The 23,370-nt window shown below is 39.0% G+C and overlaps 1 protein-coding gene across 2 annotated transcripts in view; it reads right to left on the bottom strand.

The window, feature by feature from the left end:
- PTPN14 (protein tyrosine phosphatase non-receptor type 14) overlaps positions 1 to 23,370 on the bottom strand; it is a 100,966-nt gene that overhangs the window by 17,796 nt on the left and 59,800 nt on the right. For both annotated transcript variants that reach the window (XM_065745979.1, XM_065746062.1), the window contains exons 4-13: positions 19,771 to 19,868; positions 17,282 to 17,349; positions 14,358 to 14,428; positions 12,509 to 12,596; positions 10,680 to 10,768; positions 8,969 to 9,056; positions 8,285 to 8,367; positions 5,943 to 6,000; positions 2,753 to 2,831; positions 101 to 1,590 (exon numbers count right to left, since the gene is read on the bottom strand). In XM_065745979.1, the coding sequence (XP_065602051.1) occupies positions 101 to 1,590; positions 2,753 to 2,831; positions 5,943 to 6,000; positions 8,285 to 8,367; positions 8,969 to 9,056; positions 10,680 to 10,768; positions 12,509 to 12,596; positions 14,358 to 14,428; positions 17,282 to 17,349; positions 19,771 to 19,868 (2,212 nt within the window). The remainder of the gene's footprint in view (positions 1 to 100; positions 1,591 to 2,752; positions 2,832 to 5,942; positions 6,001 to 8,284; positions 8,368 to 8,968; positions 9,057 to 10,679; positions 10,769 to 12,508; positions 12,597 to 14,357; positions 14,429 to 17,281; positions 17,350 to 19,770; positions 19,869 to 23,370) is intronic.

The following is a 23,370-nucleotide window of genomic DNA, read 5'->3' as shown; positions in this document are numbered from 1 at the left end:
AGTTTACTGACATGGCCCAACAATTTTTTTGGCATGTAAACAGACCTGTATGACTACCAGTTCTCAAGAAGTCCCTGCAACAAAGGAAGAAGGCACTTACCCTCATCATGATTTCTCTCTCTATAATGCTGTCCTCAATAGAAAACATTTCAGACACAGGTCTTTCCTTGACAGGTTCTTTCTTGACCCTCTCCTTCACGCTCGTGAGGTCAGGCTCTGAGATAGAGGGTCCGAGTGAGGACCCATTTATTGCCACTTGATCTGTCCGAGACACACTGATGGCCTTGGAAGGACCTGGCCTCATGGCCTTGGCCCTGGCTACAGCCACAGAAGCGCTAATGTGGTCCTGCCTCAGGGCTCCGTTGCTGACACTCTTACGAGGCCCAGGATATTCTGGAGGAGGTTTATTTGGTATTCTAGCCAAGGCAGCTTGCAACTGAGCACTGTACTTAATGTTCTCATGGAGGGCTCTTATCTGTGACACAGATTTTGTGGTTTCTTCTTCCTCTTCACTTTCACTACTGTGTATCAGCATTGTGGCATCAGAGAACGTCTTTTTGTGATGATAATGAGGAACTTGTTGAACTTCATGCCCCATCTGAACTGACTCTTCTGGCTGCACCTGCTCCCGCAAGGTGTTCCTGCGAGGTAGAGGGGCGTTTAGAGTTTTTAATGCCATGGCCTCTATGCCACGTACCATATTGCTGATGACTTCCAAGCTGTGGCGCTTGTTCACAGCCGCGTGGTGCTTCACGGCAAGGAGGGGCTCGCTGACCTCCTGAAGCGACTGCCGGACGACCGGCGAGCTGTCCTCTTGGAACGTCTTCACTGAGAGCTGGACTTTGCGTGTGACCAAGTCAGGACTGCTCCCGCTGACATACTTGTGCCGGTGGCTTGCGAGGTCGGGTGTACTGGTGGCAGGGCGTGGGCGTGGGTATGGAGGCGGGGGTCTGAAGAGATAGTTCTTTAACATATGAGCAGTGCTGTAATTCTGGCTGCTCTGGAGCTGCATGTTAGCCAGTTCTGGTGTGCTAACTGTGTGTGATATGGCACTGGCTGCTGTCTTATTTTGCGCAGTGTTATTAGGGTTCATTTGGTCAGAGGGGGTAACAGGCTTGTTATAGCCACCGCCCTGAGGCCCGTAAGTAACTGTATAAGGATGCCTCTCTCGAATCTCAGGCTGACTGTAAACTAGGTCTTCTGGTTGGTTATAAGCATGTGTGTTTCCAATATTGAGATTCCTCAAAGACTGACTTTGGCTGTCCATCTGTATCACCCCTCTTTTCATTTGCCTCATGACAGTTTCATAATCTGGAGTTGGTCGGTAAGACGGGACTATGATTGCACTATGTCTGTGGCTGGGGATATAGTCCGCTCTCATGATGTCACTTCCAGGGATACTCAGATTTGAGGACATTGGAGATGCCTGGATGAAGTTCTGTGAGCGATTGAGGGAATTCATGCTGTGCGCACTGCATACACTCCCATTGGGGCCATTACCATTCAAGTAGCTGAAGTCCACTGGACACCTGTCCAAGCTGGTCTGAGACCTACAGTAGAAAGTTTCTTCATTTCCATGGAAAATGCTGTCTGTGTAGAGCAGAGATAAAGACACTCAAAGTTAAACATACAAGGACTTGTTATCAAAGCTTAAATGCAGTCTGCACCAACAATTAGAGAGACAGCTTAGTGTGCAGCTGCAGGGAACATTTGGTCTTGGGAGCATCCTTGAGTCACTGAAATAGAACAAAAAAAAAATGACTTCCATAAACACTCCCAACAGTTAGCAAAATACTGCAGCTCAGATCCTTGGAGGGGACATGAGAAGGGAAAGAAAGGAGATGTTTTTGCCTGGCAGGGATGGATAAAAGAACATTATCTCTCTTAGAATCCTGGGAGGATTCACTGATGCTGCTTTCACCTTAAGAATTCAGTGCTGCTAACCTATGCTAATCCTCAAAATGTTTACTTTTTTTTTTTCTTTTTGATGCACTGCTCTCTGTTACTCAAAGTTGCAGGTGATTGTGAACCAAATTGTTGCTTAAAACTAGTCAGACAGCTGTAACTCCAGGCTTCTATCAAGTATGACTAAGAGCTCCTCTACCAGTGACAGCACTTCAACTCTAGTTCTCAGGAACTGCAGAGAACATAGCTGAACAGACCTGGCTGCATGTATTCCAAAAGGTGGCATGGGTGTGGTTAAGGGTGTGAAATTCAAGGTGTTTAGAGATAGGGCTCTGTTCCCAGCCTGATCAAAATAACCTGGTGCAACCTCTTAGAGGATTTATTTGTCAAACACAGGGGTAAAAGTGTTTAACTCTACTTCAGTCTGTAAGTATATTACTGCAGGCTCACACATACTGAGTTTCGTGACCACGGCACACTGATTACTCCTGCAACAAAAAATGCTTTGCTGCCTCATTTTCCTTCACTCCATTTCTCTCCCCACCCCCAGCTGGCATTGCCTTTGAGTTCTGTCATCAGACTTCCTTTAGAAATTATTTTTTCAGCATGCTGAACTGGAATGCCAAGTTTAAGGTCCGTATAATCATGCAAAAAATATTTTAGAAGTGAAATTTGACTTTAAACACAAGACTTACTGCAGTAGTAGCTTCAGAACTGCTAGCTGTCCTTCAGCAGCAGCTCCAATATGATCATGGCAGCACTAGAAATCTAGATATAGGGAATAGGAACTTCTCTGCATACATGTAAAATTAAGGTCCACTTGAGATAACATATATGCTCTAAGTACCTTGTGAATTATGTGTTTCAGTGTAGTGATCTCCACACTGGACATGCATAGGAGGCAGTATAAATGGATGTTGTCTTGGCTGAAATAAAAACACAAGTTAGAAAAGGATTAGGCACTGTTTGCTACAATTTTTGTTGAGAAAACATAGGAAAAATGATTCTCTGCACACTTCACTGAATGCTGCTCTTTCCCACCCAGCCAAACACATGCTCAACATGTGTAAATTGCTCAGTTTTGTTAGGGAGCCCAGAATTGACCAGCAAAATGTCTTCATAGCAAACCACTTGAGAAAACAATATTCAGATATCCAGCTCACTTAGAACATTTGAGTTTATTGAAAGCCCTGGTCCTTGAAGAATTAAAACAAACAAAAAAACAACACCCAAACACCTAATCAGGTCAAAAGCTGAATCTCAGGGACCTAGAACACTGTTACACAAGCAGTACCAGCACAGATGGGCTTAGAATCTAACTGCAGATAACTTGAATATTGGATTCAACAGAATTTTACCAGAGCGAGGATCCCAAAATTCAGTATTAGATCAGTTGGGTTATTTACAGGGAAATAAGTCACAGCTGATGCTATATTCAGCTTTATCCATTGGTGAACTGTACAAATTTCCAATTGCATTTCACTGCCTGTATTGGGATGTCCCATCTGGTGCTGCTAAACAGAGTTGATGAAAACATGCTTTGATATATGAGGAGAGCACAGAGAGAAGGAAGATGCTCTTCTCTCTTCCTTAACAACAAAATGAAGAATTTTCATCTATGCTGATTTAAGTAATTCAAACTATTAAGGAATTCTGTGGATGCCCAAGGCAAAAAAGAAACACCAAATGATTTAGCTTTGCATGCACATGCACAAAATGAACACCAAGCAAGAGTTTACCACTGAAGAGGAGGTGGGGAAGGGGTTACATTTACATTTTCTACGTAAATGGGGAGAAAGAGTGAGAATCAAAGAAACTGAGTATGCATATGAATTATTGCATATGAAATGGATGTTAAGCCAGAGCTGGAAGATAACAGGAAGTATTTCTGCTAGATGAATTACTTCTAAGAGTATAAAATCCTACTCTCACTGAACTTTTTGGGCAAAGGAGACTCAGGTAGGAGAGTTCAGCTTGGAATAAATCAACATGTTTGAAAGGCTAGAAAATGGCGGGTGGAGGAAACATGCAAGGAAGGAGAAAGTTACTTCTGGGAATTTATAAACCTGGAGCAGATAGTATCAAAGCTACCTGCATATCTGCATATGGGCTGGGTTTTTTTTTGTTGGGTTTTTTTTTTTTTTTTTTAGGCCTATCTGCCTTTTCTGAAAAAAACATTATCGAAACCTTTGAGAGCTTTGAGGTGTGGAGAACTTCAATACCCAACTTATGGATCGTTTGGATTTAAAAACAAAAACAAACATGACATATGGATGAGGTTTTGCTTGGAAAAGAAAACGTAAAGTGGCCTTAAAATAAAGGTTAATATTATCACCACGATGTCAAAACTATATGAAGAGTTTTACTGGGAAAATAACAAACATGACTCTCAGTTGAGTTGAGCCTCACTCTAAAGATTCCACGTTGATTCCCACTTACACCTATTGATTTATTACTACACAAGGCAAGTGAATATGCAGGTGTATAAAAGTGTGTACAGAGCAGAAAACAGACAGGAGAGCTTTATTTTCTTTTCTTTTTTTTACTTTTTCTCCTCAAAGAGAATGGCTCAAACAAGTTAGCAAAACAATTTTGAACACTTTCAAGTTCAACACGAATGGTCAGCAGCCCAGTTCAAGTTTTAATTGATAAGCATGTATTCCTTGTTTTTATCTTCCTTTTTTTGACTTTTTAAAACTTGTTGCCCACTTCCAAACAAAAAAGCAGTGGGATTTGGTTTTCCTCATAACTAGTAGATTGCCTTTTTCTGTATCTAATAGAAAAAGACTCTCACTTTGTGATGTATCTGAGGCTGTAGTATAAGAATGCAGAGCACATTTCATCTCTTCACTTTAATTTTTTCATAGCCACCTCCAGGGGCCAGACTAGCAGATACCAAAAAATACTTTAAGCGTGCTTAAGAGAACGTAATACACAACCACTGTGTGTTGCATTAAAACACACTAGAAACAAGCTGAGGATGAAAGAACAAAGAAAGCTAAAGCCAGCAACAACAGATTTCCTGCAAATGGATGGGAGACACAAAACGCAACATTTAACTCTAATGGGCCACATATATGCACTCAGAAAAATAGTCTGCACTGAAATCTGCAAAGATAAAACTATCCTAACATCAGTACTGTTTAGTCTTCGTTTTGGAACATTTTTGCTAGCAGTTATCACATCCTGCAGGCACTGAGGAAACATTCCTGCTCTCATAAGCTTTCTGCTCACTGTGTACCAGTGCTGTCAGGGATCAGCAGCACTGCTACTCTTACTCAATAGGTTCTGAATTACAGTAAGAAATAATGGCACACTGGATGTTTAAATTAGATCCAAAGAAGTGTGCTTAGAACTGACCAGACCATGGAGGGAATATTCCCACAGATATATATATATTTTGTTCAAGAGTTCTGGAAAAAGGTTTGTGTGTTGATTTTTTTTTCAGAATTATAATATTTATCATTTCAAATGGAAATGAGCAGATTGAAACAAATCTCAGAAACAGAGTCTTGGATTGATGATAAAAAATTTTACTGAAAAATCACAGCGATTTCATAAAAAGAACAGGCCCTTCAGTCTAGAAACAGTAAACTGAATAAACTAAACATAGATTTTGTACCAAAAAAAAAAAAAAAAAAAAAATAGAGGAATTGAAAACACACAAGAAGCTGAAAAAATTAATGCAATGAATGGATCTTGATGTATTCAGAAGATATCTCAGAGTTTCTAGGCTGTAGAGGACTGCTTCCTTTAGAAACTGAATATAGTATCAATCCAGTAAAAAAGACTCTTAGTTTCTGCAGGGCAAGTAAAAACGTAATGCCTTGAAGACCATAATTTCAAGATAGTCAGTGCTGATATTATCCAGTTAAACTAATCAACTTGGGCAGCCACACCCTTGAAACTCATTCCAAACATATTGCCTACAAGAAATGATTTAACGTGCTTATTTGAAATTCAGAAAGTATTCCATCTTACACAATGTCATCAGAAGTGGTACAGACACTCTTTAAGAGTCCACCAATGGTACATACCAAAGATGATCTACTCCAAGTGGGCCGTCGTCGGATAGGGGGAGGAGAACTTGATTGTCTGTGGAAGTAAAGAGAAATGCTGGAGCTACACTATTTCAATTTTAATCATGGAATGAATAGGAAAAAAAAAAGATTAAGAATCTGTAAATTCTGCTCATTTATGAGATTAAACGAATATAAATGAGATGAAAATATTTTAGATCTTTCTTTAAATACAGAGTATTCCAATTCCAAAACATACATGCTTTCTATTGTTTTAGCTTATTTGGAGACAAGAAAAAAAAAACAACTCTGGCTTGAAGATGAATCAAACAAAAAAGTCTCTTAAGCAATAAAAATTGAACATGTCATACAGGAACAGTCTCAGATGACTTAATGTGAACATTAAAAAAACTAAAGACAACTTCATGAAATTCACAGCAATCACTCCAAAGCAATGCACACAGATCAGGAGAAAAAAGCAACTGGTTAATACTATCAGGACCAAGTACAGCGTTAGAACAGCCAGGTGCAGTGGAAGAAAGGAGGAATGTGGGAAGAAGAAAATGAAATAAGAAAAGAAATAATTTTAAGGAGGCAGAAATATAGTGCTTACGTGAAGAGAGGAAAGGTGGAATTTCTCCTCCTACAGTTTCTGATCTGGTGAATGATGTTATGTGTAATTAGAGGAAATGCACACAGGAAAGCAAACAACTACAATTTTAACACAGAGGTCAGGAAAATTACTTGGCTAGAAAACACACATTGGCATATGCAGTCATCAATATCTGTGACCCTAACACAGAAGCTGATACCACATGAGGTTGCAGTAGGAAGGAAAGCAGTTCTAACGGCAAAAATACATTCAAACTCCAGTCATTTCTTGTACTGATCTCTTGATGTTCCCTGTCTTTATTGGTTCAAATATCTGAAAGTTGTATGCAAAGCTGATGCACACAGTTCATGATACCATGGCTCAGTGTTCAGAAATAACCATAAGTAAAAGCTATTGCTTCTGCAGTTTAGGGTATTGACTGAAATGTAATAGTCCTCTCTGCTGACCCTAATAAACAGCTTTAAAGGGGAAATAATTCTCACACAATGGATGACAGCTTTTGTTTTCTTTTTTTTTGGCTGTCACAGGGGAGATAAATAGGAACTTCCTTTGAATTCAATTCCTCTCAAAGTATAAAACTTAGCACTGGACCATTGGAATGCATTATGCACTGCTAATAAAAGCCTTTTCTGGTTATCTGCTCAACTCCCAAGTGCAAGCATTATCTGAAACCTACTCAACGTCTTTTTCTGCATACAAAGGTATCACCATATGTAGTTCACCTCATCAGTCTCTCCAATACTTGTAAATTCACCGTACGTTTATATACTGTGTGCATATGTAATACTAGAAAGTTAGCCATTCCAATTGTCCCTTCATCACTGGCTTTATTTTCCAACAGATAGTATTACCCAGCTGAACAGATTGGATGTCCAGCTCTAACTAGAGATGTTGAAACTTCTTCATAGCTTCCTAGCTATCTAAACTGTTAAGTTTTGCAAAGGATTCAAGATCCCATTGCTATACAAATCTGGCACATTTTGAAATACTCACAAAACTCTAAACTTCTTTAAGCTAAATTTGTCTCTAACTCAAATTGTCCGTGTGCTGGTATAAAAAAAGCACTCTTAACTAATAAAATGACTTCTGACTTACAACTAAAGTCTTATGAATTCCTCCAGTTAGAGTGAATACACCCATGAGAGAGGACGACCTCATCCCCAGTTTTAGTAAGCGCTCAAACCAGAGCCTATAAGAGACTGTGGGTTCAGATTTAGTCTCTGCTCAGTTGTGCTGTATGCCTACGCAGATGAACTTCCCCAGGTTTCCCCCCTGCTTGGTGCACGTAAGAAGCAGATAAATTATGCTACCCAAATTAGATGAAGATATCCTGTGCTTTCCACAAACCTCACTTGTTAGGTGCATAGCACATCCTTAAAATGCTACTGTAATGCATACTTTGGCATGTTAACATAAGTCACCTTTCAGTCCAGTTTATACTAGCACTCTGTGTTATGAACAGCAGAGACTAAAGGCTTCGATTCAATTCACTATTCTGTCAGATTTATCTGTTCAGTGAGCAGTACCCAAACGAGCTCATGCATCAAGCCTCCAAGGGCTCAGAATTAAATATAAATCTCAATCTTCTGTTCTAGATGATGGTTAAAGCAAAAAAGAAGAAACAGCAAAGTAGAACAGGATAACTGACACGAGTGACTGGAAAAAAACAACAAAACCAGACACACCAAAACTCCAAGCACTTCCAAAGCAGGGCATCAGAATATAGTACTGAGGAAAGAGTACTCACTCTGTGCAGATTTTGTTCTGTTTGTAAAACTTATGTCTTGCTGCAAACAGCCGTGAGATATATTTGGCATTTTCAAGATCATCCTTTAAACAAGGGGAAAAAAAAAAAAAGCATATAATCATTCATATTGTTATTCTTACTAAGAAATAACAAGGGTTCTACAAATCCAATCACAGTAATGCTTAGAAAGGTCTGTCATGCACAGAATCTGACTGCCAAGAACATGTCTAGTGCCCTCAAGAATGTTTAAGGCATTGAATTACCGAAGGAGCGTGGCGTGCCTTTGCATGCTGCCTCCTCACTGCTATGTCACGGTGGAAGGAGAAGAGGGACAACAGAAAAAATGGCTGAAGGTTGCTGCTTCGGTTTCTACACTGGCCTGCTTCAGTGAGATGTGGGCAATGTTAAGTGCAGAGCAACTCTGCACTCCTTGAGTTCTAGCGCATGCACATGTGGTAACTTGTCTGCTGTTTCTACAACTTCTTATGGTGCTACTGACTTGCCAGTGTGAAAGGCAGCATGACACCATCAGTGTCCCACTGAGCAAGCACTTCAGCTTTTTTGCAAAATTTCCAGCATATTACCACTTAACTATGTTAAGAATTAGAGTTTAAAAGGTTTTTTAAATACATATAATTTATATAAGCAGATTTCTTGATAACACTGATTAGATCTTTTTCTTACTGTGTGAAAGAGCACATTCTCTTCTTTGTTGATCAGCTCTAGAACAATTGAAGACTTGTTATGTGCAATATTCCCAATGTCATTCCACCTGCAGAGTAAAAAAATGCAGTACGGTTCGCCAACACATACATTCAAGCATTTCACAAACACATTCAGAATCCCTTAGTCAACATTAGCCTTGCTTTATGGGAAAGCTTTTTCAGTAGCTGTTTGGTGAAGAAACATGGTCAGGATAATAAGGAAATCACAATCTGATTGAAGGAGAAAGATTTTTCAGCTCTTAACCTGAATCAGGAAAGTTAAAGGCTCTCTTTAAAAGCACCAGCTTCAGGAATTGTGATAGAAGGTACACTGAAAACACATTAGTAATAAATATACTGAACACTAGCATTTTCGTACTGCATATATAACCAGATGGAGTTTTTTTTTTCCTATAGTGCCATTCCTGCTCTTTCCAACTTTCCTACAGAGACAATTAATTCTAAAGAAGGATAACTTGTCAACATGGTTACGTAGGCTATGCATACCATGTTAATACTCTGTTTAACGTTCACACTTTTTTTTTTCCCCAAGTAATTGTCAGGTTACCCAAGATCAGAGTTATAATCTTCTTACAAATAGCTGACAGACACACACACAGGCGTACATTGCATGCAATCCATGGGGATGGAAAGGACTTGTTTGTTCTGTTTGCAGCGTGCATTCCTCTTCATGTCATGGCAGGATGCTTGAAGTGCATATTTCCAAGAGTAAGGATCCTAGCACTGGCTATCATTTCTACATTTAAGAAGCTTCCTGCTTTTGACACTACACTTTAAGATGTCTTCAGAATGGCACAGTTAAAAGAATTATCTAATTTCTTCACAGAATTACAAATGTAAAACATCAGCTATACAGAAAAGAAACTTGACATTTTCAAATATGACCATTTAAAGCCCTTTTAAGGTGAAAACAAAACAAACAAAGCTAAGCAAAGCAACAGCAAATAAAAACCAATCCTTTCTTGTTCAAGTCTGCTACAAGTTTTAGTTTGTGACTAAAAATGAGCATACCCCATAAATAAATGTTCAGGTTCATATTCTGATAGCAGCAAGGACTAGGAAAAATCCACTCCACGTTAACATCAGCATTAATGGAAATACCCAACAGTAGCAGATTTCTTGCCACACTTTCATTCATAACAAATTTTGTAAGTTACAAAACCCGCAAAAGGTCAACAGAAGGGCTTAAGTAATTCTTAAGTACCAAAACAGTGGTACAAACTTATAAATGACAGACATACAGATTTCAAAATGCAGTGAGAAAGTTCAGCTTTTTTAGTGGGATACCTAAATATGGTAACCAAATTTTCAGAAACGATGAGCGCCTAGGCTGCCAACAGTGAGGTTTAACAGATTTGCATTCAGGTGCATCAAAGAAGCAGACACAAAGGCTAGAAAAGAGAAAGGATCAAAGCCTTGTAAGTAGAACATGATACATGACAGACAACTACATCTTTCTTGCCGTCAAACCCATTCAGGGACATCAGAAATTATTCTTTTTCACATCTCTTACGGCCAAGAGGCCAATGCTGAAAACAGTGAGGTGACTACTCCTTAGTGAGAGGATTGGCACTATTAAAGTCACATATTTAAGTAAGGAAAAAAAAAATCCCCACACACAGAGCTCTGAAAAGAAGCTCACTTTAAATGCTGAAGTCCCTAGTTTTTACCTATAGATCACAGTTGTCCTTCCAATTCTGTTTTTTACGAAGATTCCCATGAAGAAAATACCGAGGTGTATGTCATTTCCATGATTATCCTGCACAAAAAGGGTATATATTTAGATTAATCAAGAACTGGCAAAGGCATGAGTAAGAACACGTGCTGAACTACCAAACAGAAGCCGTTCTTAAGGATGAATGTGGGACTAAACCTCGACTAACCTAGAGTTTGCTGCTTTACAGGATTCTGATTTTCATTCTTTCAAAGCAACTAACACTTAGATGGATACATTCTGTTGATAAGTGAGAACAGATTAAGGCTAAGTGAACCCATGGTTCTCCTGTAGGAAACAACATACACACCACAAACAGGCATTTGTTATGTAGCAGCCCACATACCCTATAGCTGTGATTATAGCTATCTGGAGTCTGCATGACTACCAAAAACAGCAGTCCTCATTCACACTCGCATTATTTCTCTGATCATCTGTTAAAACAGATTTCAGAATCCAGATCACACGTGGAGATGGAATCCATCTCAGAAGCTTTACCCATCACACTTCCTCTTTCAAAGTGTTCCACGCAAAAGATCATAGCATATCACCCTAAAAAGTTCTTGTATCTTTATGCAGGTACGGTCTACATTGCTTTGCTATTATTGCTCAAATATTCACCTGCATGCGTCATATACTGCCCACTGTTCTTTCAGTGCTTTTCAGAAAGTCAGTGGTTTTATGTCTACCCATTTCCTTGCAGAATCCCGTATGCGCTCCTGTTGAATTTTACAATTTTTTTTCTAAAAATGCTTTTTTCTTTTTGCAAGAAAAGCTTAAAGGTGTCAACAAAACTTTTCCTACATTTAATCAACAAAACCAACTCTTTTCTAGCTTCACATGCAGCAACGGACTCACACTGCAAAGTGTTGAATAAAACTCATGCTAAAACAAATAGCATGGTTAAAAAGAAACACTAGAAGAAAGAATCTAAAAGGAGTCATTGTACTATACATGCATAAGTTCCAGAAACCATGAGACACCTCTGCATTTTAACAGAGCTACAGGAAAACATTGATTTGTCTGCAGTGAAGGTTCCAGGTTTTGTTGTTGCATTCTATTTTGGTGTTGGTTTTGTTGTTTTTTTCTTTTGTTGGAATTTTACCATTCACTTCCTCTTCTTCAGACCCATCTTGGGATCACTTCAACTATAAGATTATTTGACCTTTTAAATTTTGTTGTTGATTAAAGACCATATTTAACTGGCAGAAAATTGGTAGCAGTCCATCACTAATAGTGACCGGGTTGATTGACTACAGCAGTTTCTCTTCTGCACCCTTACCGTTTTAGCACGTGCTTTGTGACCAGGCAGATCACACATGGTAGAAATGAACTTCCAGAAAAGGGTAACTGACTACCAATGCAAATTAAACCTTGAACCACCCCCTTATTTTTAAGTATGTGGAGGACCTGTGTGTAGGTGTAAGATATTAAGGGCAAAGTTAAAGCTTGATAAATAGCAAGTTGGAAAGATAGAAAAAGGTCTTAGCGTCCTATCCTGTGAAATAAGACCAGAACTCAGCTTTATTTGCCCCACTCTTTCTCCCTCAGGAGCATCCCAAGGGAGCAAGCATGTGTCAAAAGGATTTTGGTGGATGGGAAGTAAGAGGAGTAAGATACCCTCATGCTGCAGTTTCCTTTCAAACTACCAGAAATTGTTTCATCTTCTAGAGCAGTGAAACAACTCCTAAGACTTCTGGATGAACAACACACGTGTTACAAAGGTCACTGCAAACCCCCACATAATTTGATGTAGGAATTTCTTTATTATATATGCTAACATACCTTCACAGGGAACATTTCCTGTCCAAACCCATCAAGGCGTTCGACTTCACTGATGTACATGAGCTCAGCCTCTGCTGCTGTAATGCCACTGCAATTGGAGTAACAGTAGGGAGCAAATGTTTCAATATCACATACATGCAAAATATACCAGTGAAAAGAATGGCTGATTCACAGAGCACTTCAGAGGATGTTTTAGATAAGCTGCCTAGAAATGCACAACACAAACTCAACTTTCAGTGATAGGATCATAATCAGGAAGGGGAGGAATTTTTACTGTACATTGCTAAGGTAAGGTATAAAGCACGATTCAAACTATAGGAGGAACAAACTGAACTGATCACATTGTTCACTTTCTTCTTCATGCCTCAGATGTTTTTCCAGGCTTTAATAAAACATCAGGCTGTTGCATTAAGTTGTGTCTTTGTCTCTAGCCTTGGATGGCCAGTTGGAGCCATCAGAATCCTAATTTGCATTAACAGCATATAAACTCACTGAAGTAGCTTAGAATGACTTAAAAGTGAAGACCTACATTTTCATATTGGCAGCTCAGAAACATAGGCAATAATCCAAGCTTTGAGAAGATTCTCTTTCGTAACAGAAAACAAATCATCTGAAAACTTCTACACGCGTGTCTGCACACGCTCCTGTCACAGCTCAGGAATTCAGACAGACTTCAGTTCTCAAAAGCAGGTCAGAATAGATTGCAGGTTGTTCCAAAAGAAGGTCACTATTAATGTTTCTCCTCTTTGCTCCTCCTTAGCATAGCTTACAAACAGAAATATAGGAACCAGACACTTAAGAGAAACAGCGAGAGAAAGGAGCTGGAATTTGATCTGCCTGCTGAAGTGAGGATAAGTATTTGTCCTTTGTGTTGCTGAAATAGCACGAAAGAGCACAGTAGGGGGTGGAAATCTTACTTTTCAAGTTTGTGAGTTAACCAAGATCTCACAAGCAGCCCAGAGCAGAGACTGAAGAACAGAACCAGGCCTATTCATGGGCAGCTTAAAAGCAAAGTCTTTGGTTGCATCAAAGGCCCTAGCTTGTACTGAAACTCATACTGAGAATCGCCTTCGACTCAGAGATTGGTACTCGCACCTTTAGAACCATTTTTTGTCATTTAATGGGGAATGCTCCATCTTTCATAGAATATTCCAATTACATTTCACATAATAAAGCTTTAAATGCAGATTTACTATATAATACAGAAGATTATTTCCAATGACATATAAACATAGTCATTTTTCTAAGAACAGCACTCTAAAGGTTTGAATACCTTTACCATCAGGACCTGGGTGACACAAAATAAGTCTATTTACAAAGGAGGACTTAAGGACTAATATGCAGATTATTAGTTAATGACTGTGGACTTTATTTTTTCTACAAGGAGACTTAACAAGATAAGGTGTGTTTTCTGTCATTTTCATTTACATTATGTTGGGAGTGTATGTATCCCTCCTTGTCTTGAATGAGAAAAAACCCTTGGAGAGACCCCCCTGGACTACCCCGTTCAAGTCACGGGGTCTTTAACCACCAGGATTTAAACTAAACCAAAAAGAAAAAGGAGTCTACTATACAACAAGTAGCTTTACACATGTTCCTTTAACCTTACAGTGGAAATGCTCATTCATTTGGGATGGAATTCCGTGGCAAATGTATGTGCCCAACAGGCAGATAATCTATTGTAACACAATAATTAAAAATCCAGCTAGATGTAGCATAATAGTAACATGGAGATAAGTTAGTTTACCACTGCAGGGAAAGGGTGGGGAAGAAGGAAAGTACAGAAAGGAGGATTACAATTGAAAAAAAAGAAAATAAATAAAGCTCAATCTTCACATATCAAGCTAACCTGTGAGTTCGGTGTTCTTGTGCAACCTTTTGAGTCAGTTCCTCCAGGACAGCTTCATCCTGGGTCCAGTCCTACGAGAATATTAAGTAGCATTAAAATCTAGTCATCCAAAGAGACAGCATAATGCAAGACGGGAATTACGATGGCACGTTTCAGGGTCGTTTCCTGTTCATGCTCTTGCAGGTTGTTACACAGAAGGATCTTAGCACCAAACTGCACTGAAAATCCAGGGCCTGTGTTTAAGCAGGGGTTGCTGAAAAGATGCAAAAAAACATCATAGTCTGAGATGGGGTGTTTTCGGGGTAAAATGATCCTGTTAAGAACAGTGCTAAGGTAGATTTTTTTTTTTTTCAATTTCAAACTTCAGAACAGACTGCAGAACTGGGATAAGAGATCTTTTCCTGGATAAGGACCAAATAAACCTTGAAAAGCACTTGAAAGTTTACAAATGAATATATACATTTTAGAACAAGTCCAAAATAATACACACACCATGCAAACTGAACTCATGGGTATTTCCTGTCCTGCAGCCTGCAGGTACTGCCTTCCCCATGTTAACAGGGATCAAAAACTTTGCTCTCTCTTCTGCTATCTAATGGAATTCACTTTACACTTGCAACACATTTCTGAGTCAAAATTTTTTCTTCCATAATTGTAATTATATACATGGTAGAAACAATTCTGAAATAAATGGAAGAAAGTTAATAAAGGAAGTCTGTTCATAAATTCAAGGCAACAAAATGGTAGTTCCAGCATTTTCTTGCAAAACCTCTAAGTTCTTCTTTTCACTTTAAAGTCTTAAGACTGCATGTAATGTAGTTAAGTACACTGCTTGTTCCTTGCTCAGCGGGGCCCTCCCTCTATTTGCTTCTGCCACAAAAATATGTGAAAGTGGTAGCGTGCTAATGAAAAATGGCACAGTACATGCCTATGCACAGCAACACACCTGTGGGGTGTACTGTGTACATAACTTTGTTCTTTTCACTGCTGAAGAAATGCCATTTGACACACATTGCAGCCTCACAAGATCAAACAGTAAAAAGGTAGCTGCCCCTCCCTCATGCACCATCTCTCTTCACTAATGAATTTATGGCAACGTTCTTGTTGGAGGCTCTTTGTTGGAGCCTGAGATTTGCTGAAATACTCCCACTTGCTGCAGGACTAATTTATATCTGTAGCATTTAGCAACTGTCACTGAACTTGTGGTGAAGTATTTAATGCTATATTACCCATTCCTCCACAGAAGGGCAGAGATCAGGAGGGAAAGAGATGCCCAGAGAAACAGCTGATTTAAGAGTAGGCTCCTGAAGCCTAAGGAAGCTGATAATTTGCTGATCTTGTCAAATTTATTAGTAGTAGCATGGATGAATGGCTAGATACCACAAAGTGGTAAGAGGAAAGCTTATCATAACACAGACTACAATACAGTGAAGGCAGTTGACTCACAAAAGGAAGTTCTAGGACATTAACCTGAAAAGTAATTGCTGAACTACATTGAAGATAGATTGAAATCACATTTGGAGGCCTAAACTGTCACCTTTTTCTTTTTATTATTATTTTTATAAAAATACCAACAATTTATTGAAAGAACTTTGTAGGAGTAATTTATTAGGTGAAAGCTTGGCAACACCTTTCTGTCTGTACTTGCAGCCATCATCTTTCCCACTTACCCTACCATATGTGACTTCATAAGCCACTGACTATACACAAAATCATCAATTTCCAATTACTAACAATAATTCTTACTGTAACAGGAACAGATGAATAACACCTATTCCTAACAAAGAAATCTTGCTCCACTAGTCAGGCTAACAGAGGATCCTCAGTGAAAGGTCACTACCAAAGCCCTGATCTTCGTACAGAAGATTCAGATCTCTGCATATTCATTAATTTCTCCTCTTTCTGCTGATCTTCTTTTTCAGGTGACAATCAACTCTGCCAGCTAGCTTTAAACTGCACTTTCACATCGAGATACTGTGTAAGCATCACCTCTTTGGCTCTGAGAATTGACTACCAGCTTACAGTGGACTGCAGTTCCCTTACAGTCAAAAAGTGAAGGTAAATGGGACAAAATGCTTTAATCATTCTCCTTTTGTCTTTCCACTTACTGAAGTAGGAAACACTAGTTTCTAGGCAGCTACAATTAGGGCAGGGGAAGCCCATCTCACTTCCACATTTTGTTTCTAGCATGACAGAATTTTAAGTTATTTTATTTTGTGCAGCTTATGCTCAAGCTCTGTACTCACAGATTTGCTGGTCTAAAACAGCACTAATCTTAGGTGGTGGGTTCTCTTCTCTTTTTTCCTCCACTTCTTTTAATCCATTCTCCCAGATGGACTCAATGTCATGGGCTACAAGTGCTTGGCATTTATTACCGTAGTTCCCAATGCCATCAGTGACTTAAAACTTTCCTCAGCATTCAAATCATTTGTCAGTTTCCCATTGAAATTTAAAATAATTTCATAGCACAGCCCCTGGAGGACATTTTGAGAACTGATTCACAGTTCACTTCAGTCAGTTGTTGTAAATTTGTATATTCTTGAGCAAAGACTGCATGATTTGTCCTGTGGCACAACCGTATTACATCAGCAGTTTTCATATTCCATCGTTTGGCCACGTTACCAGTGCTGCAGTACAGTTAATACGCAGCATTCTAAAGAGCTGCAAATTGTTTTTCGATTCAAGTAAGTACACTTTTTTTGTTGACATCTACTCCCAGCAGAGACTTAACAGGAACTGAAAAAGGGCTAGATTTCTATAGCATTTATTCATTCAGCTACAATCTAGTATATTGCAGAGCAAAGTTTATTTCCGCTATTAATAATTCAGTGCTGGTGCTTTTCCTCTGTTATCAACAAAGCCATCTCTGAGGCATGGAGAAATTACTCATAAATGATCACAAGACAGGAGGGTAAGGAACTCACCATAGGAAACAAGACATATTCTCGGAGGAAGTCGTGAGATTCAAACTGATTATAGTCTCCAAAATCCGCTGGAAAAAACAAGACAATTACTCATTTTAGCACTTTCTACACATGTTAAGACCACACTCAGTCTTTGCACAGATGCTTAACTTCAAGTGGGTGAGACCTCTGTGAAGCCACAACCCAGCACAAAGATTTCTGTTTGTACTTGAGCTTTTAACACGGAGGTCTGAAAATAAAAGCACTATTACAAGAGATCAAATAACAGCCAACAAGCAATTTCTTTCTTTTGATCCTTTATATTATGACCATTTGCAGTGCTTAACCATCGGGAGTGCAAGAGGTTCTTTTCCTACTGTAACCTCAAGGAATTAATACTACCATCTAACAAGACCACAATACCCCTGTCTCTTTAAAATATTACATGGTTTTGCTTCTCCAATGTCCTCAAGTCCTGACCAGGCAAAAAGAATTTAGCCAACCTCTGCTTCAGTTCAACATAACTGTAAGAGAATTGCTTAAATTTACAGCCTAGGAAGTAAAGATCAACAAGTCAATTATATTAAAAAAAGAATTGTCAACAACCAACAGAGTTTCAAAACTGTAGAAAATGCTTCCTAAAGGCTAAACTACTTTTTAAAAAATATAATAAAAAAAAGAATATATATATCTGTTGAATACACAACAACTTTTATCAAAAGAATATCTTGCCGGGAGGTTTCTATTTTATATTAACTGAAGTGGATCAAACGCCATCTACAAGATTCTTATATTATAGAAGGTGGAAATCCCCACCATAAATCATATTAGCTAAACATTCTTTCAAAGGTTCTAGACAGCTTCATGCATTGAAGGATGCCAAAAATGCAGTTTCATTTTGTTTTCACCTCAGAGTTATGTTTTAACATAAACAGAAAGAAATCAAAATGGACATGAAACAGACTCTGCAAGTTTAAAAGAAGTATTTCAAATATCTTTAGTTGCATCACATGAAAAGGAGAAGGGGAGTAATACAAGGTCACGAAAAAAGCAAATAAGATTAAGTGCAGGATTCTGATGCAATGGTCTTCAAAATATTATAGATTATACTGAAAACTCATGATTACAGTGACTACTGCAAAGTGTCACAGATTAGTTCCCAAAGTCAGAAAAAACTTCTAGGAGACCAGGACTGAAGAAACATATTTGGTTCCTGTTTATCACTATCTTACATACCGGCAAAGCTAAATTTTCTCATAAGATTCAGAGTAGGATCTTGTATTCATCTTTTCCATTATTCATAAAACATATGAAGATATAAAAGGAAACATTTTTCCTTCAAGTTTTAACCAAGCAATAAAATACTACAACAGAACAACTGCCCAATAAAAATCATATTAACATTATTCTCAATCACAATAGCATTTATTTTAAGATATTACTATTTTACAGTACAATTTCAAATTATTTTTTAAAAAGTGGTTGCTGATACCTTTCTTGAATTCATTCAAGGAAGCTGGTACAGATACAACCTAGTGATTTGGGTTTTCCTTTGTGTCTGCTGTTCCCTCAGTGTCAGAAAAGAGCATGATGATTACTACCTTTGAAAGCCTATTCTTCAAGGCAGTTGCAAAGTGTCTTAAAAACTACCAATGGCAGTGAAAAACAGATCATGTCTGACTCTCCTCCAACTACAAAACTTACTCAGAATGGAAAAACAAAGATTCTTAGTCTTCATTTATAACTTTCTGAAAGTTCTATATTTTTAACAACTGTATTTTAAGAGTCACATTCTTGATTTAAAAATTTTTACTATATGTAGGGCAGGATGTACCATAGAACCTATAGGTTTCAAGGACCAGATCTTCTCATTTATTATTGTACATATGTACTTGTCCCTATCCCCACAGAGATGCAGTGTCAAGTTTGTGATTGTTGGAATTTGTTCTCATAGTCACAGATAGATCAAAATATACTTTCTACAAACACAGGGCTTCCTTCTTTACCCATATATGATCTACTTTTATTGATGTCCTTAGGAGGCTTAGAATAAAAAACAGTTTATTAATTTATAATTCATGTAACTATTATGGTCATGTGTTCTTTCGTACTGCAGATAGCACTACACAGCAAAATGGGTTTTTAATTAAAGGTAAAATTAAAACTGCTGCTATGCTCTTTGATGTAATTCCATTTTAAACCAGAGAATCTGAAACAAATTCATTACTGTGAAGTACTTTGTGGCTGGAACTAGAACTAGAGTCTAGTTCAAATTCACTAACACGGCTTTCAGGAAAAGGAAAGTTGCAGATTGTGATGTGGTCCACCATTCCCTCCCTCAGGGTGCAAGCGTTTCATCAACAATAGTCCACCTACGCATTTTTAAATCTTTAAAAAAAATCTGGCTGCTGTGAATAGGAGTCATTTATGGCCCTAGTTAGTGCCAGCCAACATCAAGAACAACCCAAAATATCCTAATTGGAAAATGGCAAGCAGATCACATCGCTTACCTTGCACTGCTAAACCAGCTAGTCGAATTCCCTGCTCCAAGGAAGAACGCAATCGGCCATCAAGAATGTCCTTTTTCACTTGTAGGTAATACTGATATCTACAAACCAGAAAAGAGAACAAAACAGAAGGGCAGCATGTATATACAACTTCTACAGAACAAGAGACTACTGAAAGCAAGAAAAACTCGCCACAAACATGTCAGGCAGCTAAACAGCAGGCTGCCTGGTTTAAGAAGTTCCGCATTGTCTATAAGGTACACGCGTGTTAGCAAAATAAATGTAAATAATCCCTAATGTGCAATGTTTACAGCTCCTCAAGTTGGAGCCCAATGGTGGAGGTACTACTCCAGCAAGGCCAGCCTGCATTTCCACCCAGCCTCCTGCACCCAGCCCCTGGAACTGCTGATGCTAACTGTTGTGCCTGGCTAACCTCAACCCAGAAAAACCCAGAAGTCATCAAATGAAGGGGTTTCTTGAGCTGTGAACATATACATCAGTCTGATGCACCTTAACCAGGTCACAAGGCTAGGATGCCCTCAGGTGCAGACCCTTTCCCTAACCTCCACCCACCCTCCCCTGACACAGCTCCATGCCGTTCCCTCAGGCACTGTCACACAGAGCAGAGCTCAGCGCTGCCCTCCGCTCTCCTGAGAGCTGCAGCCGCCATTAGGCCTCCCCTCAGCTCCTCTGCTCTGGGCAGAGCAAACCCAGGGACCAAAGCAACTCCTGGCACAACTTGCCCTCCAGACCCTTCACCATCTTCTTAGCCCTCCTATGGACACTCTCTCAGTTTCCTTATTATATTGTAATGCCCAAAACCGCACGCAGTTCTTGAGGTAAAGTTACACCAGTACAAAATAGAGAGGGCATCCCCTCAAAACACAATGGATTTAAAAATAATTGTTTGAATGAAACCAGATCACTCTGTCAGAACTGGATTAAGAAAGAAGTCGTACAAAGATACCAACTAGCCTCAGAGTCTGTGACCTTTGCAAAGGAATAGCCACCAAGAGGACTCAGGGCAACAAATGCCTAAGCGGACTCAGCTGCAACCAGCATACCACATTTGACCTTAAGCTTGAACCTTTGGGAACAGAATATGAACAGTTCTTGTCTTAAAGATTTCATGCTTATAAGTCACCTTCCTGGTACCGAGGCAATTACAGTTTCTGTGCAATGAAGAACCACTTGCAAGGCAGGGATTGCACTACCTTAACTATACTCAAAAACATCACCACTTGATTCTGTGTATTGGCACTAGAAAAAAAAAATACATGCTTAAAAACCAGCATAACCCAAGCCATTATTTGAGGGATATTAATCAAATGCAGCATTTTACACTTTTCCTCAGTTAATTCCTCTGTCAGCAATGTGAGATGCAGTAACTTGCCACTAGACAGCACCACCGCTCTGAACAGACCTGTGCTCACAAGGTAGCAGCACCATAAGTGGCTACAAGCAGTGCAACTCTCTCAACGAAAGGCCTGTGGATATATTCTAATGTCTGAAAAGTTCCCCTTTCAGTTCACAGATTTTACGTGCACTTAAAAGGTAATTGCTGGGTTACTCATTTTTAGGTTTCCTTTTCCCTCTCACCTCCCCCTGAGAGGAGGAAGAATAACATTGTCAAAGAAGAAAGAAAATATTCATCAGAAGTGCTTAGCCAGGGCTTTCACAGAATCATGAAGGTTAAATCTTTGGCCAATTTTGAAATTTGATGGAGAGAGGCAATGTAAAATCACACTGCTTCTCAGCATGACACCTGCGCTTCAGCCCCAGGCTTCACACTTGCCTAGTCCAAGAGTCAAGTCAGCTTGTTTGCAGTTCTTTGCAATGACTAACTCTCAATTCTGAACATACACATGCTTTCATGCAAGCCTGATGTAGACTGTTTTGTCAAGTTAGTAGGTGAGTAAGTGTTTGCTGAATCTGATCTTAGAGACCTGTAATCCTGAACATGCTATTTATGGCACTGGTACATATATATGCATGAGCTGCACATTCTAGTCTGGCAGAACAGAATTAAAATCATCTGTCTGCCTTAAAGCCCTATATACTTAGAACTATGGCTAAATGCACAAAAGGCCAAATAATGTAAAATCCTGCCACAACATCCAAGCTCTGTAGAAGTCAAGAGTCTCAGCGGCTTTTGTGAAGCCACGATTCCAATCACAGTAACCCAAAAACATAGAGAAACCATAGTTTGGGTTATCTAAGTAAGCATCATGAAAAATAGGATGCCAGTGCAGATACTTTTGTATCAAATACTGTGACCACAGCTCTCAAAAGGAACAGTGATGTGCTATACCTGCAATTTTAGACAATACTTAAGGAAAATGTTTTAATAAATCACTTAGCACTTACTTTATGGAAAAGATGCCCATTTAAAGGTGTGCAAACTTGTGTCTGATGCAGGTCATACTCAAAAATCCTAACAGCAATATTCTACAGTAGGGTACAGCACTGCATTTACCAACACTGTAGCAGAACAAAATATAAGGATTTATTAATAGACTGTGGTCACATAAGGCATGAACTGGAGTCACTAATTGGAGGAGGTGGAGCTGAGCTGTCACTGAATGCCTTGAAGGAAGCTCTGCTCAAAGGCCATAATAGCTTAAGGAGCCACAGATTCATGGCTCAGTTGTTTTGCAAAACTGTGGTCAGGCTTTATGCCCAGTCATCAGGGAGCAGAAATTGGCCCATATTCTATCTAGGATTTGCGGCTCCTTCATCTGAAATTACGTTAAACATTGTTATTATGTCACTATGCTAGCTGAGAATGCTCTTTGTTTGGATTGTTAAAATATATCTATAATTTGAAGGCAATTAAACTTTTTTAAAATGATTAGGCTATACATTCACCAAGGAAAGCTGTTCCAGAACAGCACATAAAAACATGCATTTCATAAGCCTCTTATTAAGTGGTTTATCTAAGAAAGCATATGGAAACTGAACAGAAGAGAAACTTGCAAACTTCACCTCAAATAATAAAAGGATCAAAATTAAAACATACACAAAAAGTCAGTCTGGGATACTAGGGAAGCACAGGGAAGAAGAGAGGCCACCACAGCCAAGTGGACTGACAGTTGAAATCTCTCACTTTCCTTGATCGTTTTGGGTTAACAGTTTCTAGCAGAGCCTTTGTGTATTGAGTATAATGAAGGCTACTACAGTTTGCCAGCCTGTAGCTATTTCCAAAGGGAATGGGAGTGGACAACAAGTCTGAACAAAGCCATAATTATAAGGGTATCATTTCCCACAACTCTATTTAACCAACAGAGAATACATGAAGAGTACATTTGCATCTACTGCATTGAAAAGCACACTTTTTCTAAAGTAAACTGGACATTTATGCAAACATTTGTATTCCAGAATCAAGATCTGCATTTTAGCAATACATAATACGTCAGAGGGTTAAAAACCCTAGAAGCAGGAGATAAGGGTAATGTTTTAAAATATAATTACAATACCCACATTCTCACTCAGCTGCAGCTGTGTAAACCTATGGAAACTCCATTTGCCCATACAATTCTACATAACCCTCCCAAGACCAGGTTTCCTGTGCTGCTCTCACTTCAAAAAAGAGCACAGGTGTCT

The sequence above is a fragment of the Cyrtonyx montezumae genome, unplaced genomic scaffold (assembly GCF_038088225.1).
Source record: "Cyrtonyx montezumae isolate F1298 unplaced genomic scaffold, pur_monq_1.0 scaffold_0, whole genome shotgun sequence".
In the NCBI taxonomy this organism is placed as follows: Eukaryota; Metazoa; Chordata; class Aves; order Galliformes; family Odontophoridae; genus Cyrtonyx; species Cyrtonyx montezumae.
The sequence above is the reverse complement of the archived record's forward strand: the minus strand, read 5'-3'. Positions and strand labels throughout refer to the sequence as shown.